This window comes from Uloborus diversus, chromosome 5 (genome assembly GCF_026930045.1).
Source record: "Uloborus diversus isolate 005 chromosome 5, Udiv.v.3.1, whole genome shotgun sequence".
In the NCBI taxonomy this organism is placed as follows: domain Eukaryota; kingdom Metazoa; phylum Arthropoda; class Arachnida; order Araneae; family Uloboridae; genus Uloborus; species Uloborus diversus.
In genome coordinates, this window is record NC_072735.1 from 42,502,663 (window position 1) to 42,526,886 (window position 24,224).

Here is a 24,224-nt window from a genome sequence, read left to right on the forward strand (position 1 = left end):
TGGAATTATCAGGAAATAAAAGTAGAAAAAAAAGAAAATGGATTTAACATGGGAGAAGAAAGCGAATTTTCAGAAACTGATTTCGTCAGAAAGTATTGAACCTTTTCGACACACATTTCCGAATATAGTGGATTTATCTCCAATTGATTTATTTTTTAAAATTTTACCTTTGCAGTATGTTGAACACTTAGCAAATATGACAAACTTGTATGCATTGCAAAAAGGAGAATCAATAGATGTTGACAGAGATGTAGTCCTACAATTTTTTGGTTTGCTGCTATTGAGTGGGTACCATTCCGTTCCTTCTGAAGATATGTATTGGAGCAGTGCAGAAGATACATATGTGCCAATTGTACCAACAGTTATGCCTCGAAATCGTTTTCGAAAAATAAAAAACAACTTTCATTTGATGGACAACCATGCATTAAAACAAAATGACAAACTTGCAAAAGTATACCCTGTTTACGAAGAATTGTGTAAAAACCTTCAACAATTTGGTGTATTTCATGAAAAATTGAGCATAGATGAATCTATGGTTCCCTACTATACGGTCAGCACTCATGTAAAATGTTTATTAGAGGAAAACCAATAAGATTCGGCTTCAAAATTTGGATGCTGTGCTCTTCAAGTGGATACCCATATTCCATGGAGATTTATTCAGGCAAAAAAGAAGGATCCCCTGATGTGCAATTAGGATCCAGAGTTGTAAGTGATCTATTATCAGTTTTGACTGACACGTCTAAGCATGAAGTATAGTTAAATAACTTTTTTATATCATATGACTTAATTTCTCAGCTATCAAAAAAAGGTGTACGAGCAACAGGAACAATTCGTGAAAACAGAACTGGCCATTGTCCACTGAAATCCAAAAAAGCCCTTTCTAAAGAAGATCGAGGAAATTTTGACTATCGATCTGATGGATCAGTGTACATGTGCAGCTGGAATGATAATGCAGTGGTTACAGTAGCATCTAATTGTTATTCACATGAGCCATTTGCATCTGTAAAACGTTACTCAAATGAGCAGAAATGCAAGATAGATGTGCCACAACCTCATCTTAACAAGAGATACAATGAAGGAATGGAGGGTGTGGACGTCTTGGATAAACTTTTAGAAACTACAGACCTCATTTGAGGAGTTAAAATTGGTGGTGGAATCTTTTTAGTAATGCTCTGAATATTTCAGTTGTAGCTAGTTGGTTACTTCATTGTGAGTTACAGGAAGTCAAGATGAAGCATTTAGAGTTCCGAAGAGAAATAACAACTCACCTCCTAAGAAGAAAAGTACGAGTGGAAAGTCATCCAGGGCCCCGTTGTCATTTACATAAACAATCAAGAATGTCTGACGGACATTATATTGTAACTGCATCCCGAGGACGTTGTGCGGTGTGCAAAAAAAATACGACTAAGAAATGTTTCCATTGCGACAAACGACTTCACCAGCAATGCTTCCTTTCATATCATGGGCATTATATATTTCTGTATTGGATTTTCTGAATTCTGGTATGTACATAAATGCAATTTTTTCCGTAATGAGGTATGCTAAGATAAAAACCGCATTCAAAAACCTCTTAGTTTAAAAAAATTCTCTGAAAAAAAAAACTTCATGCAAAACGCAAATGGTCCAAAAATGGAACAAACTGAAAAACATTGTAAAAAAAATTTTTTCTGGAAATTTTATTTTATTTCTGTATTTACTAGACATAAATAGACATAATTTAAAAAAATTACTCAAATTTGATCTTCCGTCAATAGTTCGACGGTTAAACGGTTAATGCTCTTTGAACAGAAATTAAATGTTATCCATATCTTATTTAAACTGCGAATAATTGATGCATTACAGTGAACGAAATTTATTTGGGGGAAAGCAGAAACATATAACTAAACAAACGAACAAAAGAGGGAATTGAACGTTAGTTTTCATGTTTTATTTATCTACATTTTGAATGCCCAATCACTTTATTTATTTTCAGTTCCTCCGCGATGGATGCTTGAGCCCAGTGATCTTTCCACTGTCGCAGGGCGACCAGCTCGAATTGATTGTCAAGCAGATGGTGTTCCACAACCTCACGTCCGATGGAAAATGGCTACAAGTAAAAGCAATTCAAATAAATTATGCATGAAAGACATTTTTTATTCAAGTCTATTGATTTCTCTTACCTAAATTTAGAGTTGAAACTTTCAACGAAGTAAAAATGAAAACGTTTTGCTTTTAAAAAATACATAACACTGTAACGAACTTATTAAATATTTTAGATTATACCCTCGTTAAATTGCGCTTGTTGGGAGTCATAAAATGGCACAATACATCCAGAAACGTGATTTAACCGAGGTCATAAAAACTAACGATTGATTTGCTATTCAAAGAAAATGCATGATGACCTGCTAAAAATTTACCTGATTATCATACTCAGAAGACTTTTTTTGTAATAATAACAAATAAAATTAATTTATCGCGAGTTAAATTTGAATAAAATATCCATAAAAATATTTCTTCAGTTTTTTGGTGGAGTAAGAATCGTAATTCAAACTGTATCAAATTCAGATGGATGAAAAGCGTATTTCAGTGATTATTTCTTGATTAAAAAAAGAAAATACTTTTCCTAAGAATTTTTTTTCTCTCTTTTGTGTGTCGCCTTCACTTTTTGGGAAACAGTATAAAAGTGCGATAAAACAAAAAAAACGCAAGAACGAAATGCCAGAAAAGAAAGGGGGGGGGAATTAACTGTATAAACTTCAATGACTTAATATTTTTAAGACTCAGTGATATCCTCATATAAATAATAGCGAATGATCGAATAACGCTCTTCACATGTTCAACAACGAAACTCGCGCTACGGCATGAACATTTGATAATATGTTTTGGTAATGTTTTAAATGTAAGGAAAGGCTTTCTTTTGACAACGCTGAACTGGATCCGGTAACTTAACTGTTTTACTCTAAGACTGTGTCATTTCAAGGGAATGAAGGCGCGAAATGTGGTCAGCAAAGAACGCTATCTACTGGAGTTTAGAGTCAATTCACTGGAGTTAGGTTTGAAATTTCAACCATCATACTATCCCCAAATAAGCAATTGCTTCGTTTAAATTTAGAAGCAATTTTCACTCATCATAACTTGACGGGCGATTTTCTGGTGCTAAATAGAGCTATATTTTCTTTAAATGAATATATTTATATTTTTTTATATGCTGTTAGTACTGATGTTCCATGTGAAACAACTGTTTTTCTTCGACCTATTTTTTTGTTTCAAACAATATATCCAGATATACTTCTTAAAGGTATTCTGCAGAGGGAAAGCAAAGCGCATTATCTGTAACTTTTTCATTTTTGATTTTTTATATTTTTGCCATCTATGGTACTGAGATTTATCGTACAAGCGTGCTTATTTGGTTTCCACTGAAAATAACAGGCGGAAAAAATAAATCCGAATTTTTTCGAATTTTTTTGTGGAATTTAAAACGTTTCTTCAAATATCTCAAATATTCATTTCTGCAAAAACTGCGCTTTACCTTCCCATGGCAGTATGGATTGCATGTCTTGTCAATGCAATCTTGGATATTTCCCTTTTCTTTTCAGGTCAACCTCCGGAGCAATTCAAAACCATTGTTAGCAGTTCCCATATACACATTCTAGTCAATGGATCTCTAAATTTTCGAAGCGTAGAAGCAACAGATGCAGGGCATTACTTATGCGAAGCTAATAATGGAGTCGGCCCTGGTTTAAGTGCTGTCGTCCGTTTGACTGTGCACAGTAAGTTCTTTTTTCTTTCTTTTTTTTGCACAAAATCTTTTGCAAATTAACAATGCAAATACCTTTTTAATTTTACAAATTATGTTTTTTGCGTTCAATAAATTTAAACAATACGCTACTGCTTGGAAATGTACAGTGCAAAAGTTTTAAAAAAAATAGTTTGCGTTCGTTCGAAGTTGTGATTTTTCTCTCTTCTTTTTTACTTCCGTTTACAAAAAAAAGGAAGTATTGTATACGGGAAAAAAATGTCACTACAAAATAGACCTTAGTTTCCATTTTACTCACCCCCGAATAAATGTTGAGTTTCATTTTTCGACTCGACCACACGTGGATAAGTGACTAAGAACGATATACATTCGAAATATCCATTTTGACGAGTCCCGAGTTAATTACAACGAGTTTTCTCGTTACGTCTGTATGTATACGTATTATGTATGAATGTGCATCTTTGCGTATGTGCGTTTGTATTTCGCATAACTCAAGAACGATAATGTCCTAGAAAGTTGAAATTTGGTACGTAAACTCCTAGTGGGGTCTAGTTGTGCACCTCTCCTTTTGTTTTTGCATTCAACTGTTTCCAAAGGGGATTTTTTGCCCCTCTTTTGGGGGAAATCATTATTGATTTCGATGTAAACCCAAGTGGTGTTATAATTTGGCGGAAACATGGCGATACATCGCCAGTATTTTGGTCGCCAAGTTTTGTGGCTAACTTGGCGACAAAATTGGCGTTTTTTTTTTTATCTGGTTTGAATTTGGCCATTATTGGTGATATTTAGAGAGTAAATTATTGAATCACATTAAAAATGCCAATAATGGGGAAATGACATTAAACTGGAGCAAAAGAAAGTCATATGATGCACATATCAGCTCGTTTTTTACTGCTGTATTGGGAGTTTATACCCTAATTTTAAAAAAAAAATAATTTTCCTAGTTGTATGTTATCAAAATATTTTAAATCAATAGCGTTTTAAATGACACCAAATTCATGTTTCTATGTAGATTAAAAGTAACCCAATTTAAATATTAATAGGGCGTATCTACATTAAAATGTACATACAATTTTACTTTCAAACGTAATTTTCCTCTGAAAACGTCAATTTTAAAAAATGGTATGCTAAAAAGTTACTTTTCACATTGCTTTGAAATTTTCACTACATTTTATCTACGGGAGGGTGGGCAAAAGCTGTAAGTTAACGAAGAACGCTAGAAAGTTGTACTTTTTGGATTTTTATCGAAGTAGTTTTCGCTTTATTACCTAAAAATTCAAAATAAAAATATTTTTTGCATTATTTCAAACCCAATATTTATTTATTATTAAACATTACGATCACTTGAAAAACACACTTGTTTTGCCCTAGCAGGGGATCTAAAACGAGAAAGCCGTTCGTGTAAAGCGGTTAAACTTAAATTATTGTGATTTTTTGTGTGTATATTGTGTGTGTGGTGCATTTGCCAATTAGATATGAAGTTATAGATGATTGAACTAATTGACTAGCTAACTACTATTATAAAATATATAAAAAAGATATACCTATAAAATAAGAATTGAAAATCTTTGTCACTACATTTGTTTTTAAACATGAATAGGTAACTGATTAAACTAATAGACTGACCAATTGCCATCATAAAAATAACTTTTTTAAAATTATACATATGCTAAGGAAGCTTCTAAAAACTACATAAAAATGGATCCTGATGGACTCATCCAGACAATCTGCTCATTGTTCTTCTCTGCTCTCATGACACAAACGAAAGAGATTTTGCAGTTGACAAATTAATGTTAATGAGGGTAGGAAATGAGCAAAACAACTTAACTCTTTGAAACAACTTAAAGCATTGAACGTTCTCTCACTGGATCTTCCTCCACATTCAATACACACTCAAAGTTGCGAGAAAGCGGTGAAATTAGTGACGGAGGCTGCAGAATCAGTATGTAATTACGCCAAAAACGATGGATTCATACGAACGCTGTTGCGTAATCGAGAATCAACGCCTTCTTTGAGAAAAAAAGGATGACTTCGTAAAAACGTTCCAAATTTGATGGTAAAATAACAGTATCAGTAGCTGATTGTAGTATTGTGTTTGGGCGGGCAGCTACGAGAAAGTTTGACATATGTTATGTAAACTTTCCATGTATTCAAATTGTCGTAATTATTTGGTATTTCACTTCTTGCAGTAGATTAAGTATGTTTTGTTTCACATATACCGTACTTTTCACTTATTAAATCAATGAGTTAATTGATGATAAATGTCTGTAGCCATTAAATAAACGGCCACAAACATATACTTAACACGGGCATCATCGAGCAGTTTTAATTATCAGAAAATAATATCAGAAAGGATTATCCTTCATGCGTAAGTACGTTAGTTACCAAATGTGCAAATTAATCCTCAATTTTTTTTTAAATTTAATGCAGAAAATACTCTACGTACATAGTGCACATTTATTAGGAAATAAATATTGTTTTTCAGAAGAAATGCTACAATGTTTAAGAAAAGCTGACTAAATTGAATTTTGGTTAATTTCACGAAAATGTACTGCTCATTCGCAAACTAAAAACTTTAAAGGAATGTAGTTAATCATAAAGACATGTAAGGTTAAAGAGAAGCATTTGAATGGTATCAAACAAGAATTTTAAACATTATATTTTCATAAAAAATTTTGAAAATTGACCTTTTTTTTACCTTTTTCTCAAACGTTTTGACTCGTTTCCCGGTAGCTAAATTAATATTTTTGAAAAATAATACTAGAAATGAATTTCTAGGGGACAAATACAGGGCATCCTAATCAATATTCAATATATATATATATATATATATATATATATATATATATATATATATATATATAGCTTGCACACCATGCGGCAGCACACGAATGCCTACTTGCTTTGGGCGACCTATCCGCTTTAGGCCACACTCCCCAACAAGATACCGTCATCAAAGGCAGTGAATGTCATTGCAACCAGAATTGATTATTACGATTATCTGACCCTTATTGAACAACAACAACAACAGCAACAATAATAATAATAACAACAATAATAACAATAATAATAATGATAATAATAATGATAATGATGATAATAAAATTAATAATAATAATAATAATAATAATAATAATAATAATAATAATAATGATGATGATGATGATGATGATGATAAAAATAATAATAATGCTGCTTGAACTAGAAAAATATAGCTTGTATATAAAAAAAAACTGCTTTTTTTTCTTACGCATGCAAATAGAAAACATTTTTTTTAAGTTGTCTTTTCCGATTCTATTTATATACCATGATTGAAATACGAGTCGTTAAACATTTCAGGTGCACCACACTTTCTGACGAAGTTTTTAGTTGTAACTACACGAAGAGGAGAAAGGGCTGCCATTGAATGTAGTCCCGAGGGTGATCAGCCATTGTCTTTTATATGGAGAAAAAATGGAATAATTATTGATCTTACAAAAGAAACAAGGTATTTTTCATTAGTAGATGTATCTTCTGTTATTCCGTTCGTTTGCTATTTCGCCAAATTGTACGTCAGATAAGTTATACGTATTAGCTGTTTTTTATTGCTTAAATAGATCAAATCTTACTGTATTTTTTACTGTTTATGAAGTACTAAACATAGTTAATAAAATGTCTCTCATTCTCTCTTTTGCTTATTTTACAAATACCTTATTTACTGCAGTCACGCCACAAAGGTTTACGTTTATTTCTACCTCGTGCATCTAACCTTTGAAAGAAAAAAAAAGCAAATAAAAGAGCTGAAAAAAATCAAAGAATTAATGTTTTGAGAACAAAAAAAGTTATCAGAGTCATACGACTTAGAAAAACGATCAAACTTTTGGACTAGAAACAGGCTTTTAATCTAACGCACATGATGAACGTTTTATCAGCGGATAATTTAGCATCAACCTCCAAAGTTAAGGATTCATTGAATAAAATAAGAAGTTAAAAAGTTTTGTCTAGAACTAAACGAGCCAATATTCTGGTGTACCAGCATCGATTTTACAGCATCATATCAGAATTTTCTCAATAAACTGTGATTGCAAATCCTGTCAAACATACATTTTTAGCATTTAAAACAGTTTAAAATTTTGTCCATGATGAAATATTAAAACTTTTCTTTTTGTCAAAAAAGAAAGAAAAGGAACTTCTCGAAAAATATTGAACTTTGAACTTTTGAAGCATTTCTATACAAACTGTAAATTTACAATATAAATTGTTGCTATCTATTTTTTTTAATATATCAAGGACTTTTCAGACACTCTGTATTATTCGATGATCCTTTTTTAAATACAATAACCTCATCATAAAGTATTATATTTTATACATTTTTTTTTTGTTTTACTATAGTTTTCTTTTTTTTTTTTTTTTTGAGGGGAAGGGGGTGACATTTATTACAACCGTAATAGTTTCAAAACTTCAGAAAAAATTAAACTTAGTAAACAAGTAATTTAATAGTTTTTCGCTTTCCAGCAATGCAAGCATGTAATGTATTTCATATTTTATAGGTATTCTCAACTGACGGAGACTGTTGCCGATGGAGTGAGATCAAAATTAATTATTGAAAAGTCTGAACGTAAAGATTCCTCCCTAATAACTTGTACTGCATCCAATGATTATGGAGAGGATTCTATCAACATTCAAATAACAGTTCAGGGTAAGTGTTCAAAAATATTAATTTTTAAAAAAAATTTCTTAGGCAAAAACATTGAATTAAAACTAACAGTTCCTTACATATTATTTTATACACAAAATATAAGAGGTTGAAAATTATCAGCGATTTAAAAAAAAAAAAAGTTAATCGGTCCTCAGAAATTTGTGTTCATCCACTGTCCAAAAATCATCCTCCCCCCCCCCCAAAAAAAAGAAGAAGAAAATACCATGTTAATGATCTTATACGACATACTTCAACGGAATTTTGTGAACAGTTTTTTTCACAACAAGTAAATTTTTTCTTATGGGTTTATTAATTCATTTGTTATTATTGTTATATTTTGTAAAACACTCAGTCGTTCGCAATATTTTTTACAAGTATTTAACGGTCTTCGAGTCGAAAATTGTTAAGATAGGAAAACGATTAAGAAAAAAAGGGAAAATTATTTCAATGGAGATTATTTCTCTAAACATAAGTTAGGGGACATAGAGTCCGTACAAAAAGTTAAATTTCGTATATTTTCTATTTCGCTTCAAACATTCAATATACTAATTCTACATCTTTTTCGATCATTTTTTTCATTGAAAGGATACATCTTAGACTTATGTTTGCAAAAATAGAGTACATGCAGATCGAACGGTATATATATATATATATATATATATATATATATATATATATATATATATATATATATATATATATATATATATATATATATATATATATATACATATATATATATATATATATGCGTGTGTGTGACATAAATGATTGACCAAACGATAGGAAAAAACATATTTTAATACATTAGAGGCTAAAATTTTAAAGTACAAAAAAACAAACATGTAACCTGAAAGTGTCTGCCGCAAACTAAGTCTCTTGGGAGTTTCTTTCGGAAAAAATAAAGAAATAGAAGTAGGATTTGGAAGAAAACAATGTTCGTTCATCTAGTTTACAAAAATATTTTCATTCTTCTTGAAAAGATAAACATACGGAAGAAAAAAATAATAAAGTACTCCTGTGCTTTTGAAATCGATTTATTTGTTAGCATACTGCCAAAAATTTCGTATACGGTTCTTTTCAGTTGTTTTAAAAGAATTGATAGCAGAATGCATTTGAAAAGATCACAACTTTTGAATGACAATATTTAAAAGTTGAAATCTGTATTTCGTCATCTTTTTTTAAAATGTATTTGACACAAATACGGTTTTATTTATTTATTTCTTTATTACTATTATTTTGTTCAAAATGGAAAGAATACAAGAGGCAGAAACTCTTGTCTTGTGCTTTTGATATGATACCAGAAAAAAACCTAAAATAAGAAAAACAACCGATACTTTAACTGAAACAAATAAAGAAATCAGAACACACATGTATGCTAGTTGTATCTGAAAAATAACATAACGTTACGTCATGTTTGATTTTCTTTTCATCAAATGTTCAAAATCTTTGAGAAAGGAAATCTTTTAGTAGCATAACAAAAAATTCTACTGCATTGTTTTGCCTGCTTTCCTACATACAATATCCAAGACAAATTCTTAACGCAATATTTGTGGGGAAAAAAACCCTTAAAACCCTTAGAAACGAAATTTTGGTTCATGCTTTTTATTTATTGAACATACCTTTTTTATACTAAAACTATTAATGTCAAAATGAATTAACATCTACCGTAGACATACCAGATGCTCCTCAACATCTAGAAATACATGATGTCAGTAGTCGAAGTGTTCGTCTCTCCTGGAAACGACCTTTTGATGGAAATTTCCCAATAACGAGATATACAATTATGTGGAGGCAAACAGATGGTAAGCCTATTTAGCTTTGGAACATGATTTAATATTTCCTCCATTAAAATCTATATATATTATCAAGATATGGTTATGTTTAAAAGTTGCATACATCTATTTTAAGCGAATTTACTCTGTGACAGGTAGTGGAAAAAGGAAAATGAGTTAATAGTAAAAGGTGGTTTTTCAAATATTTTTTAAGAAAACGAATAATCCTTTCCTTAGTTTGTGGTATATTGTTGTTTCGAAAGGTTTTGTAATGTCAATATCTGTTTTTCATCTGAACAATGAAAAAAAAAATAATGTGCAGTGTGCGTTATAAAATAATTGATTAGTTTTTTTTCTGTTTTTGTTTTTTTACGTGATTGTTGATTGTAGCGCACTACAACTGGCAGGAAAAGAATCTGCCCTGCCCAACAATGGCGACCAAACTCAAGATGATGCTACCAGCCTGAACTTTAGAAAACCGTTCGGCGCGAAACCTGTTTTTTTGCACCTCGTAAAACAGTGTGGTTTCGGAATCAATCGAACGACGATTGGCTTTGAAAATTTTGCGTCCCAGCTCGAGATGAATGTTATAGAAACGTGCCAAAAGGTTTCAACATACATTCATAGATGACTGCTTGTCGAGGACGAAAGTCAGGAAATTAACCACTTTTTTAACACTAGAATTCTGGGATGCGTCATTTTGACCCCCAAGCAGACTTTTTTTGCTAGCTGCTCGCCTGTATTTTCATAAACTTAATCCTTTTTTGACTTTTCTTAAATAATAGTTCTGTTTTATACAATAAAGTTTTCAAGAATGCTGATTTTTTTTCTAAACCCGAAGTAAAGGGTTATACCTAACAGTATGGGCAGGTGTCATTTTGACCTTTTTGAGCATTTTGGTCTGAAAAAAAAACAAAAAAGAAAAAAAAAAAACAAATATATTTACTGATGCTGAAGCGTAGCAGAACCTTAAAAATGCCTCTTAGAATATAGCATTGCAAGAATTTAAAGCATTCATGATGTTTTTGTACATGAAAAGGAGCTTTGGCCGCTAGTTTCTGAAATGCAAATGAAACTGCGCTGGCTGCTTTAAGGGTTTTTAAACTTTTTTTAAATGCTTCAATACACATCCTTAAAATCTCTGCACCCTTTAAATAAACTGTATTTATTCTAAATATTTTTCCTTCTAACTATTTTTTTTTACAAATGTGCAACTTTATGTAGGGAATTATGCAGGTTTCTTCTCAGGGGCCAATGAACTCCGCAGTATTTCTAGGTATGCGAAGATCGCCGTAATTCTAGTGTTAAGGAGGCCCGGACAGACGCGGCAGATGATTTTGTTCTGTACGCCCAACAGCGGCCAGGACTGAAGACCACATAAAGCGCGTACGCGATATTTTGAAATTGGACACAAGTTTAGGTATCCAACAACCCCTGGCACTATAAACATTTCAACATTTGCGATACATAAGATAGTAACGGAAGATTTGCAAGCGAAGCTCGTGCTAAAAGTGTTAACGGAAAAACCAAAAATGTAGTCCGAAGTACGGCCACTGTGGTTCATCTGCCCCCTAAAGTCTTGACCTGGTTCCCTGTGATTTTTGTGTGTCCCTACTTGAATAAAGAGCTCAAAGGAAAACACTAGACGTCTATAGAAAGACATATTATATAGAGAACATTACAAAGAGTCTACATAGAGATCATTTAAGTTCGTGTTACAGAGTGTAAAAACAGGTAAAAGCTATTTCTTGATGCTTTGGCTGACGGTAGCAAAGGGGGCTTGGAGGCCATTAAAAGGGCAGTCCACCACTCCTTTTTCCGACACTTGGAGCTCGCTGCGATGGAAAATTACGTCAGAAACCCAAAGCTAAAAAAAAATAAAACACTTTTATAAAGCACATTCTTTTTGTAATATGTATCTTAAAATAATTGCACGATGTATTTTTAACTTTTTTCCTGATAAGTTTGATTTTTGATTAAAAAATACACATGCTGATCCAAAATCTGAAGTTAATTTCCTTAAACCATATCATGTGTCTTACGTGATGGATATTATGTGAATATGACCCATTTCCAAGGTAGGGTGCGTATAACAGGAAGCTCTACTGTTCACCTAATGGCTGTCATAAACATTTTTTTAATGAAAGAAAACGTTTCATTTCCAAAATATTTTTGTTCTTACCTTCTACAATTTATATTCACTTTATTTGTAATGCACAAAAGTAAATTGTCTGCTGAAAAAGCAAAAAAAAAAAAAGCTAATAATAATAATTCGCTTTATCAGTAACACAGCACTGGTAAATAAGTTTTACGTTGTGCATGTTAGTTTCTTACCTATTTTTTCTTTTTTCCTATATATTTCTTTAAAATGTCCTTCGTTAAGTGAATTGGTACTTTCGAACTCTGTGTAGCCAAAAACTTAGTGTTATACACTAAACCGTAGATAAATTTTGGATTCAAAAGCCATAAAATAGTCACTACTGCCGTGTGCAGGTAAAGGGCAGTAACTACAAATTTTTCATTTTTCATTTTTTTTGCATTTTTGTCATCTATTGTACGTTATTTTTACTGTACAAGCTCGCTTATTTGGCTGCCGCTGAAAAAAAGGCGCGAAAAAGACGTTTAATTCCAACATTTCCCTGTTTGCATTGAATCCGAAACGCGTTTCTTCAAGTATCTCGAAAACTCATTTATGCAGATACTGCCGTTTACCTGCACACGGCAGACTAGTCAAGCATAAGGCACATATCTTAGACTATCCAATCACGAATCCCCATTGTTACCTGAAATAACTTTGCTACTTTAAAAGTTACTAAATGGTGTATTTCTTTATTTTTCTTTAGAGCTACCTATAATATGTTTCTTGTCCTTTAATGTCCTTTAATAATAATTATAATAAAAAAAACGTTATATTAAGGTACATTTGTTTATTTTTGAAACAAACATCTAATAACTTGCTACTACTAATATATTAATTGTTTCCCTCACTTCTTTGATCTAATGCAGATTAATAGCACCCGCAAAAATACAAGTTTAAATTATGAAAAACATTTTATATAAAGATTGTATTTTCTCTTTTTAAATGGGAGGAGCATTAACCCTTTATAAAAGCTGGGGCTACAAGCCTTTATAAGATTTCGCGAACTGTAATTTTACTTTAAGTCGCTTTCTTTTCAATTAGGACAAAATGCTGGCGGTCCTCTGCACGTACCTGGAAGCGAAACAACGATAATTATACGAGGATTACGACCCAAGACAAGGTACTTCTTTCGAGTAAAATGTGAAAATGCATTAGGAGAAAGTCAATATGGAGCTGAAGTTGCTGTTACGACTCTGGAAGAACGTAGGTATAGATATTTTTGCGTGTTTTAACCACTATTGCTTTCAAGGTGTTAATTTATTCAAATATAAGTAAAAACCTGTAAATATCTGAATAAATAACACAGAAAATAATAAAGATTTTTTTTTTTAAACCAAATTCGTAATTAAACACTTTTAAAAGACTTTGTGGTTCAATTTTATATTTTCCCTATTTTTCTATTTCCTGACCGTTTCATATTTCTCTTTTAATCAAATATATTTTATTCTTAACCAACTCTTTATTATTTTTACACTAAGGGAAAACATCAATTCGTTGATCGATTTCAGGCTCTTTTTATTGAAAAAGCAGTATGATAGCAATTGTTCTTTATAACCACTTCTGACCAAGACAACCCCAGATGACTTTTCTTGTATTTTTGCAACTTACTAACACATGTTACTATCAAACAGTTACCGATGGAAATTAAATGCCTAATAGGTCAGCTTGTGTTTATAAAAATATTAGTCCAGTTAGGATATCAAACAGCTACAACTAGTTTTATTAGCCATTTTTTACCTTAGTTTAACTAAATTTAAAATGCATCAAAGACTTACCCACTGTGAATTAGAAAATGCATCAAAGATCTTCGCCTAATTAACTTGAAATCCCACTACACAGATACTCCTGGTTCATGTGAAAATCCATGTTGTGAGCATGTGATTCTTTTGTGCTTTTTTAACAACTTCTTTAGGACGATCTCTACTGTCATACATTTTACTGGAGGAAAACAACAAGATTTTTGATTAGAAGATTTTAACTTGCTGGTTTTCAATTACTAGACTGATACCATTGTCGTGCCAACTACCACTAATAGCTCCTTCAAACGAAATATTCTTATCTACTACTTTGGCGTCTCAAGGAAATTCTTTGTAAAAAAAAAAAAAAAGGTTGGCAATAATGCAGTTTAAGATCTACACAAAACTATTATTTATCAATGGACGAGTCAATGGACTGAGTCATGATTTAAATGAGAAACATTTTCGATAAAATCTTCTCATGTTTAGCATGCATTTAAGTCATATGTTACTGATTATACTTATAAAAACGTTCATTATAAATATTGTAAAAGCTTCTTAAAATAATGAAAAAACGTTATCTTTTATGTTTCTTTTGTAGCACCGTCCAGTCCACCGCAGATGGTTAAAGCATTTGCTGTTTCTTCCAAGTCAATAAATGTAACATGGCAGGTAAGAGCATGTGTTATTGAGTCTGCTAACGAATGCAGTATTATTATAAGTAATATACAATTTGTGCATACCAAACCGACGGAATTTTGTGGCCCTTCTCTTTCCGTTGTTCAGTTATTTCAGTAATGATTTAACGATCCGCCTTTTGTCTCTTAGCATGCGAATCTATTTTGCATCTTAGGATTTATTTCAGAACCAGCCTTTTGGAAACGTAAGTACTGTTCGCTATACCTCCAATGACAAGAAATGCCACACTTTTTCTATATTAATTTTTATATTACAACAAACACTTTTTTCTTTTAATTCCGTAGTAAATCATCTTCCCTAACTTTCATTTATTTTTTTCTCCGTTAAAAGTCAATTCTTAGTTCTAAATACTGATTTTCTTACTTCTGATGACGTCGGACGCGAAAATAACACCAGTTGCACTACGAAATAGAATTGCATTTAACTGTTGCCTGTGTAGTTATAACGCTGTTTGCTGAATTGTGAAGAAGATACCTGAAGCACAAAATACAAAAATGGGTTACCCGTTTAAAAAAATATAAGACTTGGTTCATGTTTTGCGAAATTTGATTGAAAAACAGTTATTACCTTAGATTTTCAACGTAAAAAATGCACAGAAACGTCCTTTAAAGTGGGGTAAAGGGAAATGGTGTAATATTTACTCTGATTTTAGCGCCAACTATCTAGTAATATTTTAACTACGTAGTAACACATGTAACATATTCCAGTCAAGAAAAAATCAACTCTGAAAATCATAGAAAATGATAATACAAGCAATTTAAAAAAAAAATCGTATTTTAATATTTTGGTTTAAGCCGAAAATTGTAATATTTTTGGTATAATTAAATGATAAAGTTCAAAATTCTAGTAATTAATATTTGAAATGTTAATTCAGACCATCAAAGGTTCGATACAACATTTATTTAGTTAATACTAAGTCTATTTGTATTGTAAATATTTTTTTACAATTGGATAAGTCTTTGCGTTTTTCGTTTAATGATTCAATCATTTATTAAATATTTTACGTATATTTATTAATTACTTTATTAACATACGTTATTTTTGTAATTATCTTATTTTGTCATGCATTTACTTATTTCCTCGCTCGTTTTATTGTCCTCTACACTAATTAATTTAATTATTTAATTGTTCGTTTATATTTTTCCGCATCTTTTCATTTATGCGTTCAACATTTTATTTATTGATTCATTTAATTAAAACTTTTTTTTATATAATCGAATAGAAAACATTGCGTTATAAAAAAATATTTTATTTTTCACTTTGCCCCATGGAAAAATTAATTGAACTTTTGCCACTTATCGTTGAAATTGCGCCAAAAAATACTATTTCAATGAAAGTTTTATTATAAAATACAATGTTTTTTTTATGTTCTGCAATTTTCAAAACAAATTTCCATTTTTTTTTATTTTGACAAAGCTCAGTCATCTTAACCATTTCACTTTACTCCACATTCCCCTAGCTAAATATCCAACAATAATATTTAAAAATGCCTGATAAACTACTGCTACTAAAGGCAAGCCTCTCACACAAAATGTGTATGCTCGGCAATATAACCATACTCCCAAACTGAGATAAACACAACAGTATTTGACTTTTTATTGTTTTAAGTAACTAATACTAGAAATAACTCTTGAAATAAAAATACTTCAGGACGCATTTGCTCAGAAAAAATATTGGTTTACTTAAAGTGCCACTTTAGACTGCTAACTATAAATCAAAGGATTAGACAATGCCTTCAAAACGCTAATCCTATAAGCATATTAAATTGCAACCAATGCAAAATAAAAACTATAGGAAGAAAGTGCCAATATTGACTTATCGAGAAGATGAATGTTTCTTAAGCGATGAAAATTGCAATTATCGCCAAAAAGCTCGAATTTATTTATCCAGACTTATCACCGTCGAATTTATATGTTTTGCTAAGGAATTAATTTTCACTTTTGACTGATATTCAACAAGATGGATGTAAGTTAAAGGGAAAGGAGATAAAATAACGTAATTTGGGAGGAAATCGGATACGTCTGACACTTAATTACATAGTTGTTTTCTTATTTCAACATATGCATTAATTAATCACTTGTGAAAGGTGGGATGTATTTGTGTATACTTAACTAAATTAGTTTAGGCATAGTTGTAAAATATTATTGAAGAAATATGCTTTATATTATATTTCACTTGATTAAAACATTCTTTGTCAAATTTATTCTTTTAAAAAAGGCACCTTATAATAATAAAAGCTTTAAAAACAGTAGTATACCTGTAAAAAAATTGAATTTAAATTAAAGTTTTTTTTTCAACTGAACATTACGGTCATTATTGTTTTATGGTATTTAAAATAAATAAATAACTTACATATATGCAACTAAGCTCGTAAACTAAAAACGCAAGAGATAATTCCTCTGTTAACATGTTTTTTATTCATTCACTAATTACTAATCTCAATTATACCAATTATGACAATTGCGATATTACTTATGCCACTATAATGTTTACTGTGATCTTTCTTTCTTTTAGTAACTATTTTTTTCCACATATTTTAGATATAAATAAATTGAACAAAACTAACGTTTACGCGGAATAGGGTCGCACAGTTACCGCTGATAAGTGAATTTGTTGAATTATCCAACAAATAGGTAAAAAACGATACTGGCTTATGCAATAGATTTTAAAAAATCAGTATCACTCACATGCATTTAAACTACTAACAGAATACGTAAAATATGTTTGTAAAATTGACTATCATTATTGCAAACATAGTACACCACACATATCGGAGCAACTTGTTTAAACAGAATGACCGAAACAGATCAAGCTATGTTACACCAAACACGTAAAGGGGAAATGAGGAGGCGTTTTTTCGAACAACACTCTTCTGGTCACTCGTTTACACACGTAAATGGTGTAGATCTAAAAATCTGGTTTCGGTGATCTTGGAAGCTGATGATATGCTAGCGGTTGAGAATAAAAGAAATATAAATGTCTGAAATAAAATTTCACAATTTTGAAGTAAACATGGGTGCTGTTTTCTACATTCAGTTAATCATCGACATTTTTTTAAAGCATGAAAAACTCGGATAAGCCGTCGGCAAATAATTGGTTGTTTACTATACTTGAAACATGTAGTTCTCGAATTAAAAAAATATTGAATAGAGTAACGACACCAGTAACAGACAAGGGTATATAAAGAGACAATCGTAAGTTTTTCTTTAAATAATAAGATATTTAGGCGGTTAAACTGATGTTTGAGTCACTTGAATAAGGTGCAATAATCTAGTGTAGACAGACTGAATTTCATGAGTCAGTTAATATTTACAAGGCAGTGGTGGAAGGTTATGAACAGTCACCACGAGGTCCGCGGGTGTTTCTTGTTCATTTGAATTTAATAAGGTTTTTGATCTGAAAATAAAGAATTTTTGGACATTTTGAAGAGAAAACGGGAATTCTGTCCATTACTCATCCTTTCTCCATTCTATTTGTTACTGGGTATCATCAGAATTGTCGATGTCTGTTACTGGAAGTCAGACTTTTTTTTTCAAAATTGAGGAATTTAAAATAGAATTAAAGAATTTAGAGGATCCAGAAGCAGCCAAACACTAAATGAGATGTAGTAGCATGAGAGAAAAATGGTTTGAAAAGTCTATATACATTAAAAGGCTCAGAAAATTCAGTTAACCTGAGAGCGATGTCTTAAGCATGTATGTTACTGGTGCCGTTACACTATGTTAAGAAAATGAAACAAATATAGCAAATCTGTATGTATTAATTTCATTTAATGTATTGTCTTAAATATATTAATTTCATTTAATGTATTGTCTTAAATATATTAATTTCATGATTGTATACCATATTATCTAATAACCTTGACAAAGTTTAAACATCTTGCAGATCACTTAGCTGTTATTTTTACTTTAGCAAACAAAGTTGTTTTTTTCTCCCAGACAATCGCTGATGACGTCAGCAGCATTGACGGGTTTTACGTTGGCTATAAAATACAAAGAAGTCCAGAAACATATACGTACAAATCCGTGGAGTTAAAAGAAGGTATAAACCAAAACCTAGAAATACAAGACTTAAACAGGTATACGGAGTACAGTATTGTCGTACAGTCATATAATAGCAGAGGAGCTGGGCCTCCTTCTGATGAAGTTATAGTACGGACCTTGGAATTCGGTAAATATCTCACTTATAAATAATTAATACTAATACGCTAAACAGTACTTGAAACGTTTGTATTTGGTATAATTGTGTTGTAATTCAACACATTTATCATTCACTAGATTTAGCTAACAATTAAAGTCATTTCTGCTATTTATATTTGTACGTTTGCTGAACATAATAATTTCGTTAATTATATCTAAAATAAGTATTTGCTGTGAATATAATGTTTATTAAACCCAAATACCTTCGTAGAAAATTATTCGCAATGGCATTTAACATAACAATTAACAATCATTGGATAAAGAATAGAGTGCTGTATTTTTTCTCAAAAATTTTTAAGGTTCGAAACCAACACTTTTGCTTGTAAGAATTGTTTGAATTAAGCATTAAAATTCTTGTTAACTTGCTTAACTAATAGCAGATTTAACATTAAAAAAAACGACATTTGCTGTGTTCTTCAGTTTTAAGTGGAGTGATTAATTATCTGCCTACATTAAATTGCGTCCAATTTTTTTCTCTTTAGATCGTCCAAATCCTCCCATTATGAGGACTTATTCGGCTACAGCCAAGTCTGTCAAGTTGTCATGGGACCCAAAAAATAATCCAAATGCTCCAGTTTCAGGTAAATTGGATTGCATCACTAAAACAAATAAAATACAATTATTTTTGTAATAATAGACAAAACTATATTTTTATAGCATTGTATAAGATAAAATGAACTTTAATTAAATTTAAGAAAGGTATATACTTATCTTTTGAGTTGTGTTGTTTAACTATGTGGAGTGTATTTGTAAGTAAAAAGATGGTCAGAAATGGTGTTAAATTTTGTCGTAGATTCATAAATTATGCACAAAAAGAAAAAAAAATATATGTATATATATATATATATATATATTAAATATATTTTATAAGCATAAAATTTCTAAATCATACCCAACAACAATTTACACCTTAAGCGTACGCACCTGTATTTTCTATTTCGAAACGATAATATATTATTGTTTTATTTATGACGAGGCTGAAAAATTGAATCAATATTTTTATAACAATTATTAATATGCATTTATCACTTCCCTGAATTACTTTCAGGGTATTTACTATTTCACCGAATGGATGGCAATCAATGGCAGGAAACGCAACTTACGGGAGATAGATCCGTGCACACTCTAAAAGACTTGCAGTGTGGGACATCGTATTCATTTTACCTAGTAGCATATAACGCAGCGGGAAGAGGAAATAACAGCGAAGCTATTTCTGCAAAAACTGACGGCAGCCGTGAGTATTTTCTTAGTTAAATTTATCATAAACCAACTTACCACATTGATATGTCTTTTTGAATTTCGCATTTTTTAAAATGTAATAAATCATGTTGCAGTGAAAGTCCAAAATCTATTTAATGTCGACATCAGCCAGTGAATATCTACATTCATATCCCTGAAAGATCGAATATTTCAGGAAAATCAGCGGTAAATGTCAATAATTTCAGTTTTGAACGGTAGCATATCGCCGCTCCGAGAAATAAGAGTAAGCTGTCTAACTGTTGCTTCGAGGTGATGAGATTCTGTATTAAACGTCATAAATTATAGTTTAGTTAAAAATGAGGTAATTTATTTTCTATTTTTATTATATTTGAGGATTTTTTTTTATACGCTGTAATAAAAAATGGTGCCATTTTTCACTTGGATGGTGCGTTATTCAACTAAATTTTGGTGTTTACTTGTGGTAGCTGCGCAAAATTTTATGAAAGTAAGCACCTTCTATCCCAAATAGTACCGTATTGTGTAGCAACGTACTTTCAGATGTGATGAGGTGTACTATGGAAGAAGCATATTAGGGAATCATAGTGTGTAAAAATGATACTTTAGAAGATATGGAAATATTTTGATACACTATGATCAGAGTAATTTTCTAAATGAGCGTTTATGCACATAAACGGTTTGTAGCTCAGGCAACTTTTTTTTTTTTTATCAGTATTTTAGAAACTTTTACCAATTAAAAGTCTAACAGAAAAAATACTTCAATCTCAACTAATGCGTAGATAAGATATATTTTTCTAATATTCTTATCAAATCGCATGTATTGTATAAGATAGTTTTTTTTTGTTTTTTACAACTACAATTAAGAAAAGAATAAGTTATGTTGAGGAATACAAAGTTTCATTCCCCAAGTATTGTTTTTAGAATTTCAAGAGATGGAATTAAAAAAAAAGTCAACCAACTTACACGTGCAATGCTATTTACAGAGTAAGAAATGAGTTGTAGAGCAACGAAAGATTAATATACCTTTTAGAACTACTTTGATTGTTAGATTTCTTGATTACAAATAAAATGGTACTTAGTCCATCACATGTTTGGTGAAGAAAATATTCTGAACAATATTTTGAAAGCATGATTGGTTTGTTTAATTGTCATTGGAGATTCATCTTTTGCATAAGTTGAAATTTAAAAATATATATTTTAAGGATTGTTTTTGAGTCTTTTAACCGTTGGCAGAAAAAAAGTACGTTTTTCATAAGAATTTTCGAACTTTTTTTTAAAAATTAACATCAGGCTGCATCGTTCTTATTTGTTCATAATTATAGCTTTACAAGCAATTATTTCATTTGCCTTAGCATTAAGAACGTGCCTTTTTTAATAGTATTTATTCGATTAAAGACACATTAATGAATGTGATTGCGTCCAATATGATTGTCAGATTGCGTAATACGGAGTGGTGTAGGTATTGCCATCTAGCAAAATAAGCAATATAGGGGCAAGGCAAATATATTTTTCTTCAAAAAAAAAAAAAAAAAAGGCGAACGGAGCAGCGAAAAAGAAGATGAAAATGGAGCTGCTGTGTGCGTGAGAGCTTTTCTCGAAAAATCCTATTGCTAACAGTGCGAACGGAGTCTAAAGTACACAAAATTGTTTTAGTTAGAGTGCGTGAGGGCAATCGAAAAAACACTAGCATTTGTTTAAAGCCCATTTAATTAATTTTTGAAAACACACACACACACACACACTTAATAGCGTTGTTTCAGTTGCATTTCTTAAACTAGTGGCTAATGCCTCCTTTTATGTACATATAAAACATTATGAATGCTTCAAGATCGGGCCCTAATAAACTCTAATAGGCATTTTTGGGTTTCTGCTCTGTTTCAGCATCAGTAAATATGTTACATTTCTTTTTTGCTCAAAAAGGTCAAAATGACACCTGCCCACATTTTAAGTATAAATATTTATTTTGGGTTTTTAAATAAAATATGATTTTGTAAAAAACTTTATACTGTGACAGAGCACGATGATTTAGAAAAAGTAAAGGAATTTTTCATTTTTTTGTGAAATTACAGAGGAGCAGTTAAAAAAAAAAGTTTGTTTGGTGATCAAGATAACCCCGCCCGTAATTCAAGAGTTAACTTTACATTGTTTAGTTTTCATCAAATATTCTTATAATCTGTATTAAATAGGACGAAAATTTTTATTTTCCCTTAAACAATATCCCGTACAGTAGCAATAAATACAGCCCTTTAAGGCTTCTTAAATTGCGCCCAATGACGCTTTACAGCAATACATTATGTACAAGATTCTAGGTGTTTCAAATAAAAACTTTCTACGTTTTAGTGTCTTATCAGTCACAATTTTTTTTTCACTTAATGTGTACTAATAATGTGCAATAAGTGCTTCAAATTCATGTTTCTATGTTTCAATTTTTATCTAGCTCCTATAGCTCCCGATAAGCGCCTCCTTCTGTCTGTAAACTCAACAGCTGTTAGCATCAATTTGAACAGCTGGCATAATGGTGGATGTCCGATAAATGGTTTCGTCATACAGTACAGACCCAATGGCCAACAAGAGTGGACATTAGTAAGCAATAACATTATTCCTGATCAGCAGAATATAACCATCACTGATTTAGTGCCTGGATCATGGTATTCGCTTCTAATGACTGCCAGAAACGATGCTGGTTCAACAGATGCAGAATACATTTTTGCTACTCTAACCCTATCAGGAGGTGAGTTCACACTATTTTGCTAAAAAATATTCATTTCGTGAGACCTGCTTCATGGAATGTAGTTAATATTGCAAGTGCAAATTAATATATATATATATATATATATATATATATATATATATATATATATATATATATATATATATATATATATATATATATATATATATATATATATATATATATATAGGATTTATCAATATGTTTTTATAAAACTATTTATTGCAGCTATTTTACTTATAAAGAAGAATCGACTAGCAACAAACCTTCTAGTAAAATTTAAAAAAAAAAGTTCGTGCTTCAAATAATAGTTGTTTTTCTTTTTATGTTTTTATTATTATCGTATCAAATGAGTTAGATAATTTCTAAAAAACGTATATTAACAAATTTTCGAAAGGAAATGTTACTATACCGCTTACTCGTTCAAACAACTTTCCATTGATCAAATGGCTTTTAGGAAAGAATTACTAACTATTACTACTATGTTATCACACTGATAACATTACATAGCCATTTATTAGGACTGGGTGTTCCTTTTCCATCCCAATATGTCAAAGAATACCACTTGTTGTCGAAATCACATTTCAGCCGTATATTTTTCCATATCACAACTGAGAACCGTTGTTTCGTAATATATCACTTCAGGAAAATAAATCAGTGAAAATTAGTATGTCCAAAAAGACATTAAAATCATGGATGAAAATACAATCTGGCTTTTGTCAGATTTTTTTTTCATGCATGAGATCATTTCTTTTGCATTGAAAAAAAGGTTCCTTGTAACACCGAAATACGTGTCTGCAATAATCTGCTATTTTGTCTAATTGAAAGTTGTTATTTCTTATTTTACATTGCACATATTTTATCCATTGTCTGTGTCTGCAGAAAACTATACAAACAATATGGGATTAATATTTTTTATTAGTGCGCTCGCATTAACTACGTGATATATGTGATACTTTTTAACGGTGATAATTTTCGAAACGAGTTTCTTATGATTAATTTCCTTTGTTCTAGAATACCCACCTCGGCCATCAAAAGTAAGTGATATGAGTGGATCGTTCTACCGCCATCTGACAATAACTGTACCCGTTGTCAGTTCCATCATTGTACTGTTAGTGGTAATGTGTGCAGTTTGCTTCATAACCAGGCGGCATACATCAGGAACAGGTCAAAGAAGGATAAATAGTAAGTACGAATAAGTGTGTATTTTGATATGCAAGGTCCGGCTGTTAATTTTCAGGACTGACGTAACTGTGGTAGAACGAGAAGCCAGAAGATGGTGCTAATGATTGCATATCGAAGAGCGTTATCT

General features: G+C 31.0%; 1 protein-coding gene across 1 annotated transcript in view; it reads left to right on the plus strand.

The window, feature by feature from the left end:
• LOC129222024 (cell adhesion molecule Dscam2-like) overlaps positions 1–24,224 on the plus strand; it is a 121,715-nt gene that overhangs the window by 72,200 nt on the left and 25,291 nt on the right. Inside the window, exons 9-20 of the mRNA XM_054856441.1 lie at positions 1,973–2,092; positions 3,576–3,749; positions 7,076–7,223; positions 8,266–8,414; positions 10,088–10,219; positions 13,371–13,532; positions 14,667–14,737; positions 18,703–18,934; positions 19,446–19,544; positions 20,012–20,197; positions 22,619–22,912; positions 23,927–24,097. Of these exons, the coding sequence (XP_054712416.1) occupies positions 1,973–2,092; positions 3,576–3,749; positions 7,076–7,223; positions 8,266–8,414; positions 10,088–10,219; positions 13,371–13,532; positions 14,667–14,737; positions 18,703–18,934; positions 19,446–19,544; positions 20,012–20,197; positions 22,619–22,912; positions 23,927–24,097 (1,938 nt within the window). The remainder of the gene's footprint in view (positions 1–1,972; positions 2,093–3,575; positions 3,750–7,075; positions 7,224–8,265; positions 8,415–10,087; positions 10,220–13,370; positions 13,533–14,666; positions 14,738–18,702; positions 18,935–19,445; positions 19,545–20,011; positions 20,198–22,618; positions 22,913–23,926; positions 24,098–24,224) is intronic.